This window comes from Egretta garzetta, unplaced genomic scaffold (assembly GCF_000687185.1).
Source record: "Egretta garzetta isolate BGI_Z169 unplaced genomic scaffold, ASM68718v1 scaffold211, whole genome shotgun sequence".
Lineage (NCBI taxonomy): Eukaryota > Metazoa > Chordata > Aves > Pelecaniformes > Ardeidae > Egretta > Egretta garzetta.
The window spans coordinates 1,210,906-1,228,442 of record NW_009258673.1 but is presented as its reverse complement, the minus strand read 5'-3'; the positions used below and the strand labels follow the sequence as shown (position 1 = coordinate 1,228,442).

The window sequence follows — 17,537 nt, the reverse complement described above, 5'->3', positions numbered from 1 at the left end:
GGGATCTGGCCCCTCGGCCCTCACGGGAGGTGGCGGTCCCTGGGTGGTTACTGCTGTATCCCTCAGTTAGGTTTTCTTATCGCCTTAAGCAAGGTGATGGCCACAGATGGCTGTGTTTTAACCCTCGCGTTGCCACTTCACTGCCTTTTCCCAAGGAGAAGATGCCAGGAGCCTCGAGGATGAGCTTCCGTGCTCAAGGGAGGGACCGTCCCCGCGTTTCCCAGCAGAGAAGAGTCCAGCACAGATCCTCAGAGGAATTGTGGGGTGGTGAGAAGTCGGGGTCCTTGGTTCCGTGCCATCTGCCCAGGACCCAGTCGCTGCCCCTCTCCTCGCAGAGCTCAGCACCGTTGAACACCGCGTTTACGTAGGCGTGCCCTGACACTCGTCCGCCGGTGACCTGCAGCCCTACCAGCTCCTGGTGGTTTTCACCTTTGCATAAAAGCCCAGCTAGGCTCTGGGCTGGGCTGCGAAATAAGCAGTAATCTTATTACCTTTATCAATTCAATCCTCTTAAGGTTAAGTCAATCCTATTAATCAGGCTTGTGATGTGGAGAACCTTATTATTTCAAAGTTGGTCTGCCCATCAGTCAGTTCCGATACTGGGAGCAATCAGCTCCAGCCCAGAGGGGCGCACGACCCAAGCGGCGGTGCGGGGCGCGGGTCTCGTCAGCTCCGTGACACCCTGTGTGCTCCAGCTGGGGACGCGTCCCTGAGGGGCTGGAGGATCTTCCCTGGGGTGGTGAGGTGCAAAATCCTTCCTGGCTGGGGACAGGACATGTCCTGCAGAATTAGTGTGACTTGTTTGTTAGCTCTCTGGAAAGGCTCCCTTTGCCTAGGAAACGCTCCTGCTCTCACCACCGCCACGCCAGGCACAGGCTGGCTCCATCTTCCTGCCTCCTGGGCTCGGGAGGAGGGAGGCATTGCCCAGTGACACCCCCTGCGCCCAGGGACTGGCACCGTGAGCCCCGTCGGGACTGGGATGCTCGATGTAGGCGACCCCTCGCTGGGGAGGGGTGGGCTTTCTTGGCACTGCCAAGCGGTTTCAAGCACGGCGGGTGCTGGGCCCCCCCAGCCCGGCGGGGCGTGCGGGGCCAAGGGCTAGCGGTGCTCGGGGCTGCTGGCCCCGATCAGGCGTGTGGCGGCATCAGCTGTCTTCTCTGCTCCAGCTTCGTCCCCTGCGAAGAAGCTTTTTCTTCCCATTTTTTGTGTTTGAGCAATGCAGTTAGTGCGCTTCCTTGGCCCTGTTGACATGGGCGGTGAAGGATTGTTTTCCCGAGCAGGTGTTGGTTTTTCTCTCAGTGGACTTTGCTTTCCAATGAGCCTTTTCCAGTGCAGTCCCCCCCCGGGCAGCTGGGCCCTGGGCTGATGCCGGCTGACACGGGGCAGCAGCTTCAGGCTCCGCCGGCAGGGACCTCGCGCGGAGCTGCAGTGTGTTCTTTTCCAGGGCATCGCCCCTATTTCCAGGGCATCACCCCTGTCTCCGTATTCTCCTTCCAGCTTCCCCAGGCAAAGGTTTGGGGGATGTGCTGTGGCAGCGTGAAGCAGTCCTGCTGCGAGATGACTTTGTCAGATGTCCTGAATTGCTGCATGTGCGAGGGACGAGGCCGGGGTTAGGACTCGTGTCCTCACCCACAGGAAGATGCTTTTTGGTTGTGGTTTGAGACAGGACGATGAATTCACCCCGGCGGGGCAGGGGAGGCAGCATCTGCAGCTCAACAGATGAAGAGCCAGGGGAAGTGGGAAAGTTTTTAGGCTACGCTACAGGTAAATCAGGATGGAGACGTTTGAAGGGCAGAGTGAGGTGCAAGGGAGCAAAGCCAGGCTTAGGGCAGGGGTGACACGCAGGAGCAAAGCCAGGCTCAGGGCAGGGGTGACATGAAGGAGCAAAGCCAGGCTCAGGGCAGGGATGACACGCAGGAGCAAAGCCAGGCTCAGGGCAGGGGTGACACGCAGGAGCAAAGCCAGGCTCAGGGCAGGGGTGTCATGCAGGAGCAAAGCCAGGCTCAGGGCAGGGATGACATGCAGGAGCAAAGCCAAGCTCAGGCCAGGGGTGACACACAGGAGCAAACCAGGCTCAGGCCAGGGGTGACATGCAGGAGCAAAGCCAGGCTCAGGGCAGCACTGCTGGCTGCCCCGTGCTGCAGGACGGGTGCCGGGGGTGACACGCAGCCCGTTCCAGAGGGTGCTGTGCCGGAGGGTGTGGGGAGATGACCTGCGGAGCAGCGCGGGCGTCCCAGGCGGAGGGGATGCTGCAGCACTGGGGGTACCTTGTGGTGGGGTCTGAGGGGGTGCTGAGGACGGGGCTGCCGCTCGAGCAGCAAACCCCCTGTGTGCTGAGGACTTGGAGGAGCTGCCTCAGCTAGCACGTGCTGCTGCGGGCTCGTGCTCGGGTTTATTTGAAAAGTGCTGGAAACCAGTGCAGCCTTGTGCTGTCACGCTCTTTATTTATTTATTTATTTATGAACTGCTCTTCTTTATCAGCGTATGTGCAGTGACTGAAGTTGCACAGGTTCAGCTGTGTCCAGTCTGAAGCAAAAATCCTTAGAATAAACGCGGGAGCAGGGCTGAAGAAGGCTGCCACAGCCCTTCATTTTTACTGTAGACCTTTTCCTTCCCCTCTCAACTCCAATGGAATGAAATAAAGCATCTTATTTTCTTCCATTGCCAGGGGCCCTAACTAAAAACAACCCCCCGCTGATCTCTGCTGCTCAGAAACAGGGAGTTTTATTGGCTTTAGTTATTGCATTTTATTCAGAGCCTTGTATGTGGGTGAGTGAGGCCCCCGGAGGGATTCGACAAGTATTTGCATTCCATTTGTGTCTTCCGAGTGCTGGCTGCTGGCATACTTAAGGCAGAGATACCAGACGTGTGATCCAGAGCTGATATGGCTTTTTTTTCTGTGGAGGGAAGGCAAGATCTGGAAGATGGCCCTGGGACAGGAATTGCAGCATGTCATGGGAACTGACCCACGGACGAGGCTCCTTCCCGGCGGCGAGCAGAGCTCCGCTCACACGAGGATGCTGGCTGTGGGTTTTCTGATCCCTGATGGATCTTGGGGCCGGTTCCTCCAGCCCGGCGAGACGCCTCCTGCAGCCCAGGGAGGCTGGACCTGCTGGGGATGGTGAGAAGCCCTGGCCTGGGGATGCTCTTGGGCATTCTGGCTCTCGCCTCCATCCCCTGGTCAGCAGCAAGGCCGGATTCTGCCACGTTACACCCCGGCTTTGGGTGCTGCGCCGTAATGGAGCTCTTTGGGATTTCAGCAGCTTCAGAGACAAGGGCTGCAAGCGCTCTGCAGCGGGTAACGATGGCATCTGAGGCTTCGGAGGGATCTTCTCTGGCTTTGTGTTGAGTCCCAGACTGGAATTTTGCCTCATTTTAAATTCAGGTGAATTCTGTAGATCAGCTGAAATCATCAAAATTCACATTATCGCTGGCTAAAGCTTGACCCCTGGGTTTCCACCGCGTGGCAGCCCCGGCTCGCCGTTGGGTTGTGCATCGCAGCTTGGCCCCGCACCCCGCGGCAGCCAGTCCTCAGCTGACAAGAGGGGGGGAAAGCAAACACTTGGCCAAGAGCAGCTATAAAACTCGGTGTTCCTGAGATAATTAGTATGTTGGGAAAGTGACAGGAAAGAGAATCAAGCAAAGCCAAGGTCAGCGGCTGCTAATTAAGAATCAGCACCTTGTGTCAGCCTGAGCTGTGGCTTGGAATTGAAACGTACCCCGGGAGAGACCCAGGACGATAAAGGTGATGAGTTACCCAGATAGCAGTTAACAGGATTTGAGCAGGGGTTTAAAGTTTCATTCCAGCTTGGCTGATAAAAGGGACAAAATGAGAGAAAATAGTGGGGGGAGGCACGTGCTTTGCTTCCAGGAGGGATTTTTGCCTCTGCAGCTGCCGGAGCATTGCAGACGTAGCGGGATCTGAGGAAGGAGATCTCCTGGCTAATGGAATAATGGATGTGACTTTTTTTTTTTTTTTTTTTTTTTTTTTTCCCCCTTCCCCCCCACAAAGCTTCTTCTCTGGCGTTTTTGGAGGCTTTTCTGGGAAGGTCACGGCATCGTGTCAGTCCCAGCCGTGGTGTTGCGGGAAGGCGGGAGGGCTCGGGCCGTTGGGGGCTGCGGATGCCAGCCCTCCTCGCCTGCCGGCCGCCTGGCTTGTCCTTTCTCAGGGACAGAACCACAGTAACGAAGGGCCTGGGGATGGAAGGTTTGGGTCTGTTGGGTTCAAGGGGAGCTGTTTGTTGAACCTTGATTAAACCTCCAATGCACAGGCATCCGTATGAAAACCGAAATGGAGCTGAGCAGAGATTTCTCTTGGAAGTCTCCCGGGCGGCGGAGGGCAGGGGATGGGACCCGAGTGTCCCCTCTGCCGAGGCTGGGTTGGAGCGGGCTGGGTCGTGGCCACAGCGCTTTGGGGGCTCGGGGGGCTCTGCTTTATGGGGGGACGGCGAGGACAGGACCTGGGTCCCTGCATGGCAGCTCTGGGGTGCTCCCGCTGCCCCTGCCAGGAACAGGTTACATCTGGCACGGCCGTGACAAATGAAGGAGAATTTCGTAGTGAAAGGTTATTACTGAGCAAATGATTTTGTTTTAGAGGAAGGCAGTTTAAAAAAAAAAAAAAAAAGGTGCCCTTGGTTGTAGCAGGGAATTGTACCTCAACGATGCTCTGTCTCCGGCATGGGGAAACAGGGATGCACGGGATTCACAGGGCGCCGGCAGCCCCTTCCCCCTTGTCCTCCGGGTGCGTGGTGCTGGGTGGGAGGAGGGCGACCCTTTCCGCTGGGCAGGAGCCCAGAGCTGCTTCTCCCATTAGCCGTGCAGAGAACAGGAGCTGAATGTGTATGAGCATTAAAAACTGCCTGGCGTGGCTCCTGCATTAACGCTAGGTAGAGCACACTAAATACTACACCACGTAGTGGATTTCCAGCAGAATGCATGGGGAGCTGCGGGACCCTCTCGGATCAGTTAATGCTGTTGCTGAAGCGGACGTGGAGCTGGGTCTGAAATGCTGGGGTTTTGTTAGAATTTGCAATTTGGTAGCCGAGACTGATGCACGGGGCAGCTGCCAGCGCGCGGTCTGCTCCTGCTCACCCCTTCCAGTGCTTTGCAGCACGGAGGGTTGGTCTGCTCCTGCTCACCCCTTCCAGTGCTTTGCAGCACGGAGGGGTGTAAAATGGCATTGAATTTGGTTGTGTGCACGTCAGACCAAAAATGTGCCCAAAATGGGGGCTGTGGCAGTGCTGTTCGTGTCCACGAATGCTAAGGAAATGGGACATCTGAGCATCTCGATGCATATTACAGGATCAATTCTCAGCTGTTAACTGTGGGGTACGGCTCATGATGTCTGTCTGCCCCTGTTCTGCAACCAGTGTGGTTAAACACCCAATGCAGCCAATTGAACAGTGGAGAAAATGTTTCACCCACAAAACGCGAGGCTGGTACGAGACCCGACCAAAAACCAGCACTGATGGAGGGGTGAATGTGGTGCAGGCCTGGAATGAATCATTTTTTGGGGTGCAAAAGTTGTCACTCTCCAGCGATTTATCTCTCTTGTCTCCATGAGGCTGGAGAAACAGGACAGGGTTTAGTGGTGGGATGGCAGGGTTAGGTTGACGGTTGGACTTGATGATCTTAAAGGTCTTCTCCAACCTAAACGATTCTATGATTCTATTCTGTGATTCTATGCAAGTCGGGCTGGTGGTAAGGCAGCGTGCACACGCAGGATGGCCCGCAGCACCTCCGCTCCCTCCGGTGTCTTACGAAGGTGAGACCTCTCGGGAGAAGGGGAGGTTGCCGGCGCTGCTGGACAAAGCGTGTGTCAGTGCGTGGTGACCCACCATGGGCTTTGCTTTCCAGGATTTCTTGACTGACCTGATGATGTCTGAAGTTGATCGCTGTGGTGAGAATGAGCATCTCATTTTCAGGGAGAATACACTGGCCACCAAAGCAATCGAAGAATACCTGAAGCTGGTGGGGCAGAAATACTTGCAAGATGCCTTAGGTACGTACAGAGCCTTGGCAGGTCTTGCCCAGAGAGGGCCTCCTTGAAGCTGCAGGATGCTCCGCGGGGTGGAGACCATCGGCTGAGCCCTGATGGCCGTAGGAGGCACCAGCATTTACCTGCTGGAGGGTTTCTCTGGCAGCGGGGTCTGAGCCCGGGGCACGGCCACAGCGGGCAGCTCTCTGCTCCCAGGTGAAGGTCGCTGCTGAGTTGGTGCTTTAATCTGCCTTCAGAGGAGGTAACAAATTGATATTTGAAGGCATGATGCTGCCTGCCAAGTCTTCTGTCTCGGCGCTGGCAGTGTCACGGAGGCTGATTGAATCCTCCCCCTGATTGCACACCCCCGCCAGAGATGCTCCCCGCTTCCTCGCCGCCCGACCGAGGCAGATGAAATCTCCCAAGCTACAGTGATGAGCGGTGCCTCCTCGATCTCCCTGGGAACCCTCCTGGTGGTTTGGTTGGGTTGGGTTTCTTTTTTTAAAGTGCTGGCTATGTTTACGGCTCCAAAAATATTTCTCTTGATGCAAATGAAAATAATGAGAGCTTCTGCTTCTGGGCAGGTCAGGAAGGAATTGCTGTGTTGCTGCGTGCAGCCAGCACGGCGCAAGGATGGGGAGAGGCTGCCTTTGAACCTCAGCCGAAGGCAGCCAGAGTGGAACCCCAGCTTAGCAGTAGGGTGAGCAGGGTTTCTGTTGAGCTGTTAATTTTTCAGCATGTTGGGTTCCTACTAACAGGTTTGTGTGATGTTAGCAAGGAGCAAAGTACTGGAAATGCTTTATTAAGATAATAGTAATGACAACGTTGGGGTGTGGGGGGGGTGGTGTGAAGATCGTTGAGCAAATTCAGTCAAACCAAGAGATAGCCCACGAGAATAGGAAAAGGAATATTATTTATTTCTGCCTTGTAATGCTTTCTGGTTGAAGGCAAGTCTGTAAGTAGATTACCTCGTAAGATCTCTAAAAAGCCAGGAGATTAATGAAGGCAGAGACTTTTGAAATATTCCCCTTTCCGGGCTCAGCGAAATGCTGCCAAGCCAGCTCCATCCAGTGCAGGAGGAGCCTGCGGTTCTTGCTCGCTGGTCGTGGCCCTGGTTCTGCATAGATCTTTTATCAGTGAAACGATTCATCTGCGTGGCACAGGGTCACACCACACGGCGTAGCGCTTTCCTTCAAACCGTGAAGCACGAGCAAGTAATAGGGCCGGATAAAAACAGCAGGCATCACCTGCAGGCGAGCAGAGAGGCTCCAGAGCTCCCTGGCAGAGCTGAAAATACATTGGAGAGGCTCTCCAGTACGTAATTAAAATCTGTTTTGGCAATAGGGGAGGAATGCAGACTAGGGTGGGCAAAACCCAGGAGGTTGGGGAAAATCCAAGGCGGTCAGGAATTAGGAGATGAGCAAACCAACTGGAATTAGAAGAAAAACCAAAGCAAACCTTTCACCCAGCCCTGTGGGTCCATAGCTAAATGGCCAGTGCTGTGTGCTGGGCACGTGGGGGGGCGGTGGGGAGCCCCCTCAGCCCGGGCAGCGGGGTCCGTGCCGCTCCCCCGGGGTGGAAGGGGGCACGAGGGCGAGGAGCTGGCAGAGCAGGGTGGCTCCAAAGGGTGAGGAGCAGCCAGGCAGCAAACAGGAGTGCAGGGACACTCAGAGAAATATTTAAATTTAATTTTGTCTGATGTTCAGCTCCAAATAAACCAAGTAAATTGTTCTTTCCTTTAATTACCTATTTCTCCTGTGAATCACGCTGGCTTGTCAGCGCCAGGGCAGAGTCTGCAGTAGCAGGCCATCCTACAAATAATTACAGAACCTGCCAGCATACTTCCTACTGGATTCCCCCGAGGGAGCGTCTCTGGAGCTGGTGTCACGGGGGGTTGGGGCAGGCTGAGGAAGCGGGCGTGCGGGTGTTTTGGCAGCGGAGGTCTGATGCAATAGCCCATAGCCGCAGCGGCAGAGCTGCCAACTGGGGAAGAGGGATGAAACGCGCTCGTTGGGAGTCTGGGTGCCTTTCTGCAGGGCCTGCTGTGTTGGTTTGTGAGCTCCCAAGGCGGTGCCGGCCGCTCCTGGCGCTGCTTGGAGATCCTGAGAGCCGGCTGGGGCACAGCCTGCCCCGGGAGCCACCGCCGCCTGCTCTCGTACTCAGCTTCTGTTCGTGACGGGGCATGGGGTAACAACTGCTGGGGCACTGGGGCTTACCAACAGAATTGCTTGAAGGCTGTGTCTCTCATGTCTCCAAAACCTATCCCCGGTTGTCTGTTTTACAGGGGAGTTTATCAAGGCACTGTACGAATCGGATGAAAATTGTGAAGTGGATCCCAGTAAGTGCTCATCTTCAGACCTTCCTGAGCATCAGAGCAACCTGAAGATGTGCTGCGAGCTGGCCTTCTGCAAAATCATCAACTCCTACTGGTGGGTATCCCACGAGTGCGGCTCCCCTCCGCACGCCCGCCGCTAGCCCACAGGCGGCACGGCTGCAGGGACGAGGGTGGCTGTTGGTACCCGTCCCTTAGCTGTGACGATGGGCAGCTTGTCCGAGAGCTTTGGAGGGAGAGCTGCGGGGCCCTGCCCGCGTCCTGCAGCGCGCAAGGGAGCCCAGGTGGTCCAGGGGCAGGGATGAGGATGGCCAGGGGGGAGACGGCAGCTCCCACCCCGGGCAGAGTTGGGAGGATCTGCTCTGGGGGTGCGACAGCCACACTGGTTCTCCATCGGGCTTGTTTTCGGTGGGTGCTGAAGGGTTACTGGTGCGCAGACACGGGGACAGGGCAGCGGAGTGAAGGAACACGAAATGCCTTTGCCAGTGTGACCAGTTCAGAGAGGGACTTGATGCCAACTGTCTATGAAAGTCAGGAATAAAGGGCAGAAATGCGCGTCCTGCGTCTCCTACCCCTGTGATGATCCAGTCTGGGTCAGACTGACGGACCCTGCCTGCCTCCCCAGCACGTGGGGTGAAGTTTGGAAGTCCTCTCTGCAGCACCGGGGTCTGGGGCGCTGCTCCTGCGCGGAAGCTGCACCAGCACAGGGAGCTTCTGTTCAGGCAGATCATAGAATCATAGAATGTTTTGGGTTGGAAGGGACCCCTAGAGGTCATTTAGTCCAACCCCCCCCCTACAGTGAGCAGGGACACTGCTAACCAGATCAGGTTGCTCAGAGCCCCGTCCAACCTGGTCTTGAAAGTTCCCAGGGATGGGGCCTCCACCCCCTCTCTGGGCAACCCCTGCCAGGGTTTCACCACCCTCAGTGTAAAGAATTTCTTCCTTAGATCCAGTCTAAACCTACCCTGGTTTAGTTTAAAGCCATCACCCCTTGTCTTGTCCCAGCTGGCCCTACTAAAAAGCTTGTCCCCCCCTTTCCTCTGGGCCCCCTTGAAGCCCTGAGCGGCCGCACTCAGCTCTGCCCGCAGCCTTCTCTTCTCCCGGCTGAACACCCCCCACTCTCCCAGCCTGGCCTCAGAGCAGAGGGGCTCCAGCCCTCGCAGCATTTTAGTAGCCCTCCTCTGGCCCCGCTCCAACAGGTCCATGTCCTCCTGGTGCTGAGGGCTCCCGAGCTGGACGCAGGGCTCCAGGGGAGGTCTCCCCAGAGCAGAGCAGAGGGGTTCCTGCTGTTTTGCTCAGCGTCCTGCATTCCTCTGGGTTAACCCCTCTCTCTCCCAGCCCCGGGGTGCTTGCTGAGGTGGAGGGGAGCCCGTCGCCTCCTTGGCCCAAGTCCCGGTATGCAGTTTGAGGCATTTCCTAGTTGGTTGTTCTCAGGGTAAAGGTTTCTTGCAACTAATTGGGACAGGCCTAAATATGCAAAATTGACTGGAGTAAGGTGGTCGTATCTTGTGGAGGTGGCTGTCGGGCACGGCCGTGCTCGTGGTGTGACCTGCTGCTCAGCCCTGGGGACTGGGAGCCAGGAGCCCTTGGGGCTGCTCAGCCGCTGCCTGCAAAGGTGACCTGAAAGGGGAAGAAATGGGCTTGTGACCCTCTTGGAGAAATAAAAATATTTTCTTACTGCTTCTTGCTAACATACCCAGAGACTCTGGTCCTGGTCCTATGAGAAGGATCATTTTTGTCTCGCTGCTGGATTTGCAGTTGCAAGACTGCTTAAAAGTCCGGGCTTGGTTTTTATTAATGTATTTAGTTGCAAAACATCAACTAAGGGTAATATTGGAGGAAGGAAGTATTTGATAATAAAGACTTCTTATTTTCTCTCCTATCCTAGCTCTTCTGTTGAGGCCTGAAAACTCATTATAGGTAACCTGCCAGGACACCGAGTGTGCCCTCCTGCAAGCCCAGGAAGGGAATTGCTTTTCTTGATATTGCTGAGGGGGAGAACAAGCAGCAAGAGGCTCACTCAGGCTTCCTCTGTCTACCGCAAATAAGCAAAAGGGCAGATTTCTTTACAGGTATCCTAGACCTTATCCTGGGCCACTTAGTAACTCCCGGACTCAGGAACGGCGGTTACCTGCTCTCCCAGGAGGGATTCGCTGCTCTTCGAAACCAGTAGATTATCACTGTTTGAATTAACGTCTTCCTAAAAGTACCCAAAGCAGCGCTAAAAGGTCGCTCTAAAAATAGGCTTGAAAAGTGACCTAAGGGAAGTCAGGAATGCATGGGAAGTTTGTTCCCCCAGCCCTGCCTTTCCGAGGAAGGCGGGAGCAGCTGAGCCGCTGCTCTGAGTGGTTCCCCCTCCACCCTTTGTGCTCAGGGGGTTCTTGGGGATTAATTGGGCTGATGAGCATTCAGGACTGGGCGAGGTATCCTGACAGCTAACGATCTTGCTTTAAATAGAGTGCCAGAGTACGCGTCCTCATCTGCTGGAGAGAATCAAGAGAGAGGAAAGAGGTTTACAATAACTGAAAATTGTTATAATTATGACATAATTTGGACATCTGGAAAGTTTCAGTGTAAGCAGAAATTCAGCATGTGGAAGCTCGTTACTGGAAAGTTGGGTAATGAATTACGGGCCCGTTTGTCACATAAAGCCGGCGAACTGAATTCCATCCGCTGTAACACAATTAAACTTTTATGGTCTCCCAGGCTGTGACGGTGAGCAGCGCTCGCAGGCTGCGTGCAGCCGCTGCCTGCATTTTCAAGGGTTTACTTTCCAGTAACTGTACAACCTGTCCTGATCATTCAAGCCTTAAATTGCTTAAAGGATTCTCCTGTTTCTGGGCAAACACCATGAAGTAAAAGGGCTTTGTCCAATTGTGTGGATCAAGCCAAAGACAGAGGAGAATTTATCCAGCTGAAGACGCTGGCTAATGTTATTTGTAAAGCACAGGGTAGGAGCTCACATGGGTGAAAGCACGAAGCCAACACGGAGCAGAAGCTGAAAATGACGGCAGCGTTGGCCGAGCGCTTCCACGGAGCATCGCCGCCCGTGTCGGAAGGACCGACGTCTGCAGCTGGCAGGTTAATGAAACGAGGGGTGAGGGCTGCAGGGTACGTGCCGCTGGTGGGACCACAAATCCCACGGGTCCTGAAGGCTGCAGCCGTGGCAAGGAGCAGTCAGTTGGGCTTGATGAAGTGAGTGTCTGTAGCCCTGGGAAGCGGAGGCCAGAGGATGGGGAGCACTGCCAGCAGGAGGAGCACCCTTGTATTCGCCCGGAGAGCTGGCGGTGCTGCCGCAGGGCTTCTTTGCTCTGAGTCCTCCTCTGTTTCAGAGCCTCCCACCTGGTTCTTGCTGCTGGTGGACAGTGGACAGTGCCTCTGGCTGTGCAACTTCCATGGTTTTCTCTTCTTCCCGACTGGTGCGAGGTTCAGCCGCAGGGCAGTCAGTCCCAGAGAGAGGGGCAGGCCAGGGAGAAGCTGACATCGCTTTGCTTCTCCCAGATGGTCCCTGCAGCAAAACTGGGAAACCATCCTCTAAAATGGCTGTTTGTTAGGGAGATTTATGGCCTAAAATGGAGTCCAAGCCCTCTTCGGTCTGTTTGTGTACCATCCAGCTCTGTCGGGAAACAGCGCTGGTTTTGAAACAAAAGGCGGTGGTTGCTGGCCAGGGCAGCTCCGGGGCAGGGGGGGAGCTGTGTGCCAGGGACCCAGGGGACCGACGGCAGCGCGGTGGGACCCTTGGCCAGCCCGCTCCCACGGGTGGGAGTATCCAGCTGAATAAATAACACGTGCTGGGAACAGGATAAGGTGGGAGCAGAGAGCTGGGGAGGGCTGAGCAGAAACAGGCAGCAAGTTCTCCAGCGATAAGGGCTGCTGCAGCGAGCGTCGGCTGGGCCTGGGGAAATTCTGGTGTCCGGGAAAGCCAGGCTGAGGTCTGCACAGTTACAAAGCTGGAGTAACTCCGGTGGGGCTCCACGGTTGTGCTAGGCAGAGTGGGATTTGATCCAGGTGCCTGGAACAGGAGCATTACAATTAGCACAGCCCTCCCTCCGAGCAGCAGCTGTGCCGGTGCCCCCGGTGCTGCCGTGTTTCTGCCGAGGGGCTCCCACGGCGCTGTGGTTCCTCAGGAGATGCTCTCCACCTTGGTGGCTGAGCTTCCCCTCGTTAGCAGCGCCCCGTGACACAGCCGGCTGCCTTGCCATGAGCTGCTCTGTGCGGTTGGTTTCATCTCTCCATCATCCCAGCTGTCGGGGGTTTTGGCACCCGGCATGACCAGGAGCATCAGTCTGATGAAAGCTGCTCCTCTTACAGCTTTATGGAATGGCTTTGCTTTTTCCTGTGTAGTTCGAGTCTCCTAAGGGACACTCTGCAAAAAGAGAGGACAAGAGCCCACAACCGGTGTGGGTAGCGGTGTTGCTGTAGATCAACAGGGCGAGAGGGCTCCGCTCTTGTACAGGGCTGGGTGTCGCACCCCACCGCCCATTGGGACCACGGTTAGTTACCGCTGTGTGGCAGTTTGAACGCCTTGGCCTTGAACTTGCCGTCCCTGCATGTCCTTCTGTCGTTTCAGCGTCTTCCCAAGGGAGCTCAAAGAAGTTTTTGCCTCCTGGAGACAAGAATGCAGCAATCGAGGCCGCCCAGACATCAGCGAGCGACTGATCAGTGCCTCCCTGTTCCTCCGGTTCCTCTGTCCGGCCATCATGTCCCCGTCCCTCTTCAGTCTCCTGCAGGAGTACCCGGACGACCGCACTGCGCGCACTTTGACTCTCATTGCCAAGGTCACCCAGAACCTCGCCAACTTCGCCAAGTAAGCCGGGGTGCCGGCGCGGGAGGGGACGGGCCTGAAGAGGGGGAAGGGGGTGCGTAGGCAGAGCCACGGCTCTGGCACCCGTTGTCCCTCCCTGGCCGCTCCTTTCCTCGATGGAAAGGGCCCATTTGTTTCCTGTTGGCTTTTTCCTCCCTGTCTCTCTGGGACCCATTCCCTCACTGTTGGGTCAGGGAGAGCATTCAATTTTCCAAAACAGGACGTGTTTTATGAGTAGGAAAACAGGCTGCTTTGACCACACAGGCGAGATGGCGGCAGGAACGCCCCAGCACGGTCGGGTGCTTCGTCCCGTGGTGGCTGTGTGGGGCATGGCTGGCAGCGGGGCACGGCCACCTCCGGTCACAGGCACCAGCAGCACCAGAACCCAAACAGCAGCCATGGTGTGCATAGCTCTGGAGCTGGTCCTTCCCTCCTGTGAGCTCTGGGACCTTCCCTGCTATTAAAATGCAATTGCCTGTACCAGGAAGGTACGAAAAGCGAATGGGGAACCTCTCCATTTCTAACTAAGCCCGTCGGCTTGATGGAAACAAAGCGAGAGATTTCAAAAAATCTTTCCGCTGGCTGCAGCTCTGAGCTACTTATCCTGAGCTCTGATAACAAAATGATGAGCTTTCCGAAACGTGAATGGACAGTTTCTGCCTAAAGCTTCTTAGATTTGGAAACTAGCTTAGTGCACACACTCGCCGTCAGGAGCGCGCCTACATGCACGCAGCCCGAGATGGAAGACGTTCGAGTGTGTTACGCGAGATGACAGAAATTGCCTGTATTCCTGACCAATCCCTAACGAAAGGGGCTTCAGGTTTTCAGCACTTTGCAGGAAAGACTCTTTAGCTAAGCTGACATTAGTCAAGCCAAAGTGATCGAGCAGAGCTGGCCTGCAGACGGCACGCAGCCGAACCTCGCCTCGCCGAATCGCTGGCACGGCACCAACCGCTACTGGTACGGTTGAACCACGAGGCCGTCCCTGTTGTGCTCTAAATAAGACATCTAACCCAGAGTAGAGTCGGGGTGGGCGCTTGGAGGGCAGAAGGGGGTTGCAGGAAGCCCAAGGGGACAAACGGGCTGGCCCAGCTGCAGGTTGGCTCTCCAGGGGGATCCCCGGAGCGGCTGTGCCGGGGCAGCAGCACCGGCGTGGCTGGACTTTGCTTCAGTGCCCGTGCGAGAGTGGGGGGAGCGCAGGATTCCCGCCACCATCTTCTGCTGGGCTTCAGTCAGCTGATGGTGCTTGGTATTACGATTTCTTTATTTCCAGTGACAGGTCCTGTTTCTGGAGGCTGTGCCCTGGCCCAGCAGTAAGATACACCCCATTACCAAGCCCAGCTTTGTTTCTCTCGCTTGCACCTTCATTTCTGCTGCGGAGATCCCATGCTGATGGGGACTTAACAGGATTAGGCTGGAGTTAATTTTGATTTCACATTCAGTGAGGCACCAGGTGCCTGCTAGCAACCCAATGATCCCAAAGGCTTTGGAAGGTTCAGATGCTGGAGGAAGGCTCTGGCATTCTTACCTGCCTGGGTACCTACCCGTTGTGTTGACTGCACTTCTGTTTACAGGATTGAGCTGAAATTCATCTTGCTGTCTCGATAGGTTTGGCAGCAAAGAGGAATACATGTCCTTTATGAATCAGTTCCTGGAACATGAATGGACTAACATGCAGAGATTTCTACTGGAGATTTCCAACCCCGAAACCATCTCGAACACAGCTGGCTTTGAAGGCTACATTGACCTGGGCCGGGAACTCTCCACCTTGCACTCACTACTCTGGGAAGTCATTTCTCAGCTGGAGCAGGTACAGGGGGCTCGCAGGGGCAGGCGCTGGGGGGAGCGCAGTTGGCCGGCGCTGGGTGGATGCCCCACACCACCCAGCTCCCCATCTCCAGCAGGGAGCAACCCGTTCACTATGTCTGTGCACAGCGCCGCTGGTCCTGACCCGTAGCACTTCCCCAGCCTTTGCACGTGCTGCAGAGCACAGCTCACTCTCTGCACCCAGGGCCGTTCAGGACGGCTTGTTCCCTCCTCTGCTGTTTATCCCTGGGGGCGAGGATGGAGGGGCCGGTGGGAGGAGAAGGCAGAGCTGCCGAACACCAGGATTTTGTCTGTCCCAGCAGATTCAAAAGGTTTATTTTTAATTAAAAGGATTTTTTTTGTCAAGAGACCTGGAACAGGCTTTGCTATAGCTGTCGTCTTCTCTATCTGAACTTTGTTAATCACGCTTGCTTCCTCTGCCCCACAGCAGCAAAATCATTCCTAAAGCCACATGTTCTGGGACATCCCATAGCCTCAGCGGTGGGGGCAAATGGTGGAGAAAATGAATGTTGTTAACGTCATTTACCAAAGAGACTGTCCAGCAACTGGCAAAGCCCACGGTTCTCTAGCAAAAATACAAGATCTTGGTAGTAATTCTGCTCTTTTTTTCTGCCCAGGGCACTGCAACAAAACTTGGGCCTCTGCCACGGATCCTGAGGGACGTCAACTCGGCACTCAGTAACCCGGCCTGCGTGCAGGTCTCGGTCACGGCCGATCACGCTGCATCCACGCCTAATGCTGGCAACAGCATCTCTGCGGGGCTACAGAAAATGGTGATAGAGAATGACTTATCTGGGTAAGAGCATAAAAGGTGACCTGTCCACCGACCAGGGAAATACTGGATATTCATCTACTGCCAAAACCTGGGCACCTGCAGAGACAGGCAGGACAGGGTGTAGTGTGGAGCTGCCTGATGGCTGGCTAGGCTTCCTGGTGGCAGGACTGGTACTGATGTCAGCTCGGAATCCAGGGTAAGCAGCGAGCAGTAGTGCAAGCACATGGCTCCATCCTGGGTCCCTTGTGAGCCCAAACTGGGGATGTGGTCTTGGGAAGTCACAAACTTGGTGGTTCTGGTCTCTCTCAGCTGTTGAGATGTGGCTGCAGAAACAAAATGTTCGTCCTTTGAGAGCTTGAGGGCTTGTTTGTGCTAACCTCAGCGATGGGTATTGCCGTGAAGTTCGTTAGGTCTCTGAGCATGCAAGATTTATAGGATTGGCCTTACCCATTTCTGTAAGACATCAGGTATGTGCTGAATGCCCGGAGATCCAATCTGGACATTCCTCTGAGCGTTGCCAAGCTGCAGAGGCCTAACAGTCAATTCCAGTCCGCTCTGTCCAGTTTTTATACCACTGGGTGTTTAGAATGGTGAGCAGTGATTCACAGGCACAGTCACCTGATGTACTTTTTGGCCTAATTACATAAGGAGTTTCATTCATGGGGAAGACAACTCTGTTGCAGGCCTATAATGTTTCTGTTTGTGGAAAATTAAATGGAGGCCACGCAGATGAGAAGACACTGCGAGTAAAAGAGTTTGTAAGCGGAAACCTCATAATATTTAACAGGTTAATTAGGAATGAAAGGCAGCAATGGTGCTGGACTTGCTCTAATCAGGGCTTTCATCTCTAACGCTTCCCAGCTTGAGGTGCAATTATTTAATTCTAATGCTATGGAGGATCCCTGACAGTATGCTCTCACCCAAATACTTGCTTACAATGCGCCATCTTTGATCAGGGGTATATTCACATTAAGCTACTTCAAAGCTCTTTCTTCTTGTCCTCAAGAAATCAATATTGCGTGAATGAATATTACAGCAGGAGGAATTGGTGGGTAACCTGCGGTTGCCAGGCTTTAGCTCTGCCGATAGAGCGCTCTGTCTGACCCTTGGAGGCCCTGGTGTGGATCAGGCCCCACGGTGCTGTGTGCTGTGCAGATGTGAGCAGGGCAGAGGATGTGAGAGTGGCACGGGCACAGCCGGCTGGAATCAGGACGGGTGACACGTGCCATCAGCGTGATGAGCAGATCCAGCCCCCGAGGGCTCTGCGAATGCCTCCTGCGCGGCGCGGGGCTCTGGCCACGCACCCACGGGCCCCCGCTCCCCTGCCTACAGCCGCCCGCTCTGCGGGGCTGGCCCAGGGCACCCCCGTCCTCCCCGCTCCCTGTCACCCCCCTCTCCCTCCCCGCCGGCGGACCCAGCCGGGCCAGCCCTGCCCGCAGGGGTTATGTCCCCATCCCGCACAGCTGCACCACGCAGATCTCTTCTGATTGATTTCGTTTTCCTGCTCCGGTGCAGCATTCACAACTCTTCTTTTTTGTTTTGTTTTCCTCTCCTCTTCCTTGCGCACTGACTTCCCCGCAGTCTGATAGATTTCACACGGTTACCATCTCCAACCCCTGAAAACAAGGACTTGTTTTTTGTCACAAGGTCTGCTGGGGCCCAGCCCTCGCCTGCCCGAAGCTCCAGTTACTCAGAGGCCAATGAGCCCGACGTGCAGATGTCTAATGGCAGCAAGAGTTTGTCCATGGTGGACTTGCAGGACAATCGGCTCTTGGACAGTGGGGCCAACGCGCCCGGCACGGCTGACTCCCTCAATGACAGT

At 55.4% G+C, this 17,537-nt stretch overlaps 1 protein-coding gene across 1 annotated transcript in view; it reads left to right on the top strand.

Moving 5' to 3' along the window:
* Positions 1-17,537, top strand: part of LOC104135225 (DAB2 interacting protein) — a 177,506-nt gene that overhangs the window by 149,051 nt on the left and 10,918 nt on the right. Inside the window, exons 7-12 of the mRNA XM_035888607.1 lie at positions 5,857-6,001; positions 8,262-8,406; positions 12,880-13,116; positions 14,722-14,923; positions 15,558-15,736; positions 17,297-17,535. Coding sequence (XP_035744500.1) covers positions 5,857-6,001; positions 8,262-8,406; positions 12,880-13,116; positions 14,722-14,923; positions 15,558-15,736; positions 17,297-17,535 — 1,147 coding nt within the window. The remainder of the gene's footprint in view (positions 1-5,856; positions 6,002-8,261; positions 8,407-12,879; positions 13,117-14,721; positions 14,924-15,557; positions 15,737-17,296; positions 17,536-17,537) is intronic.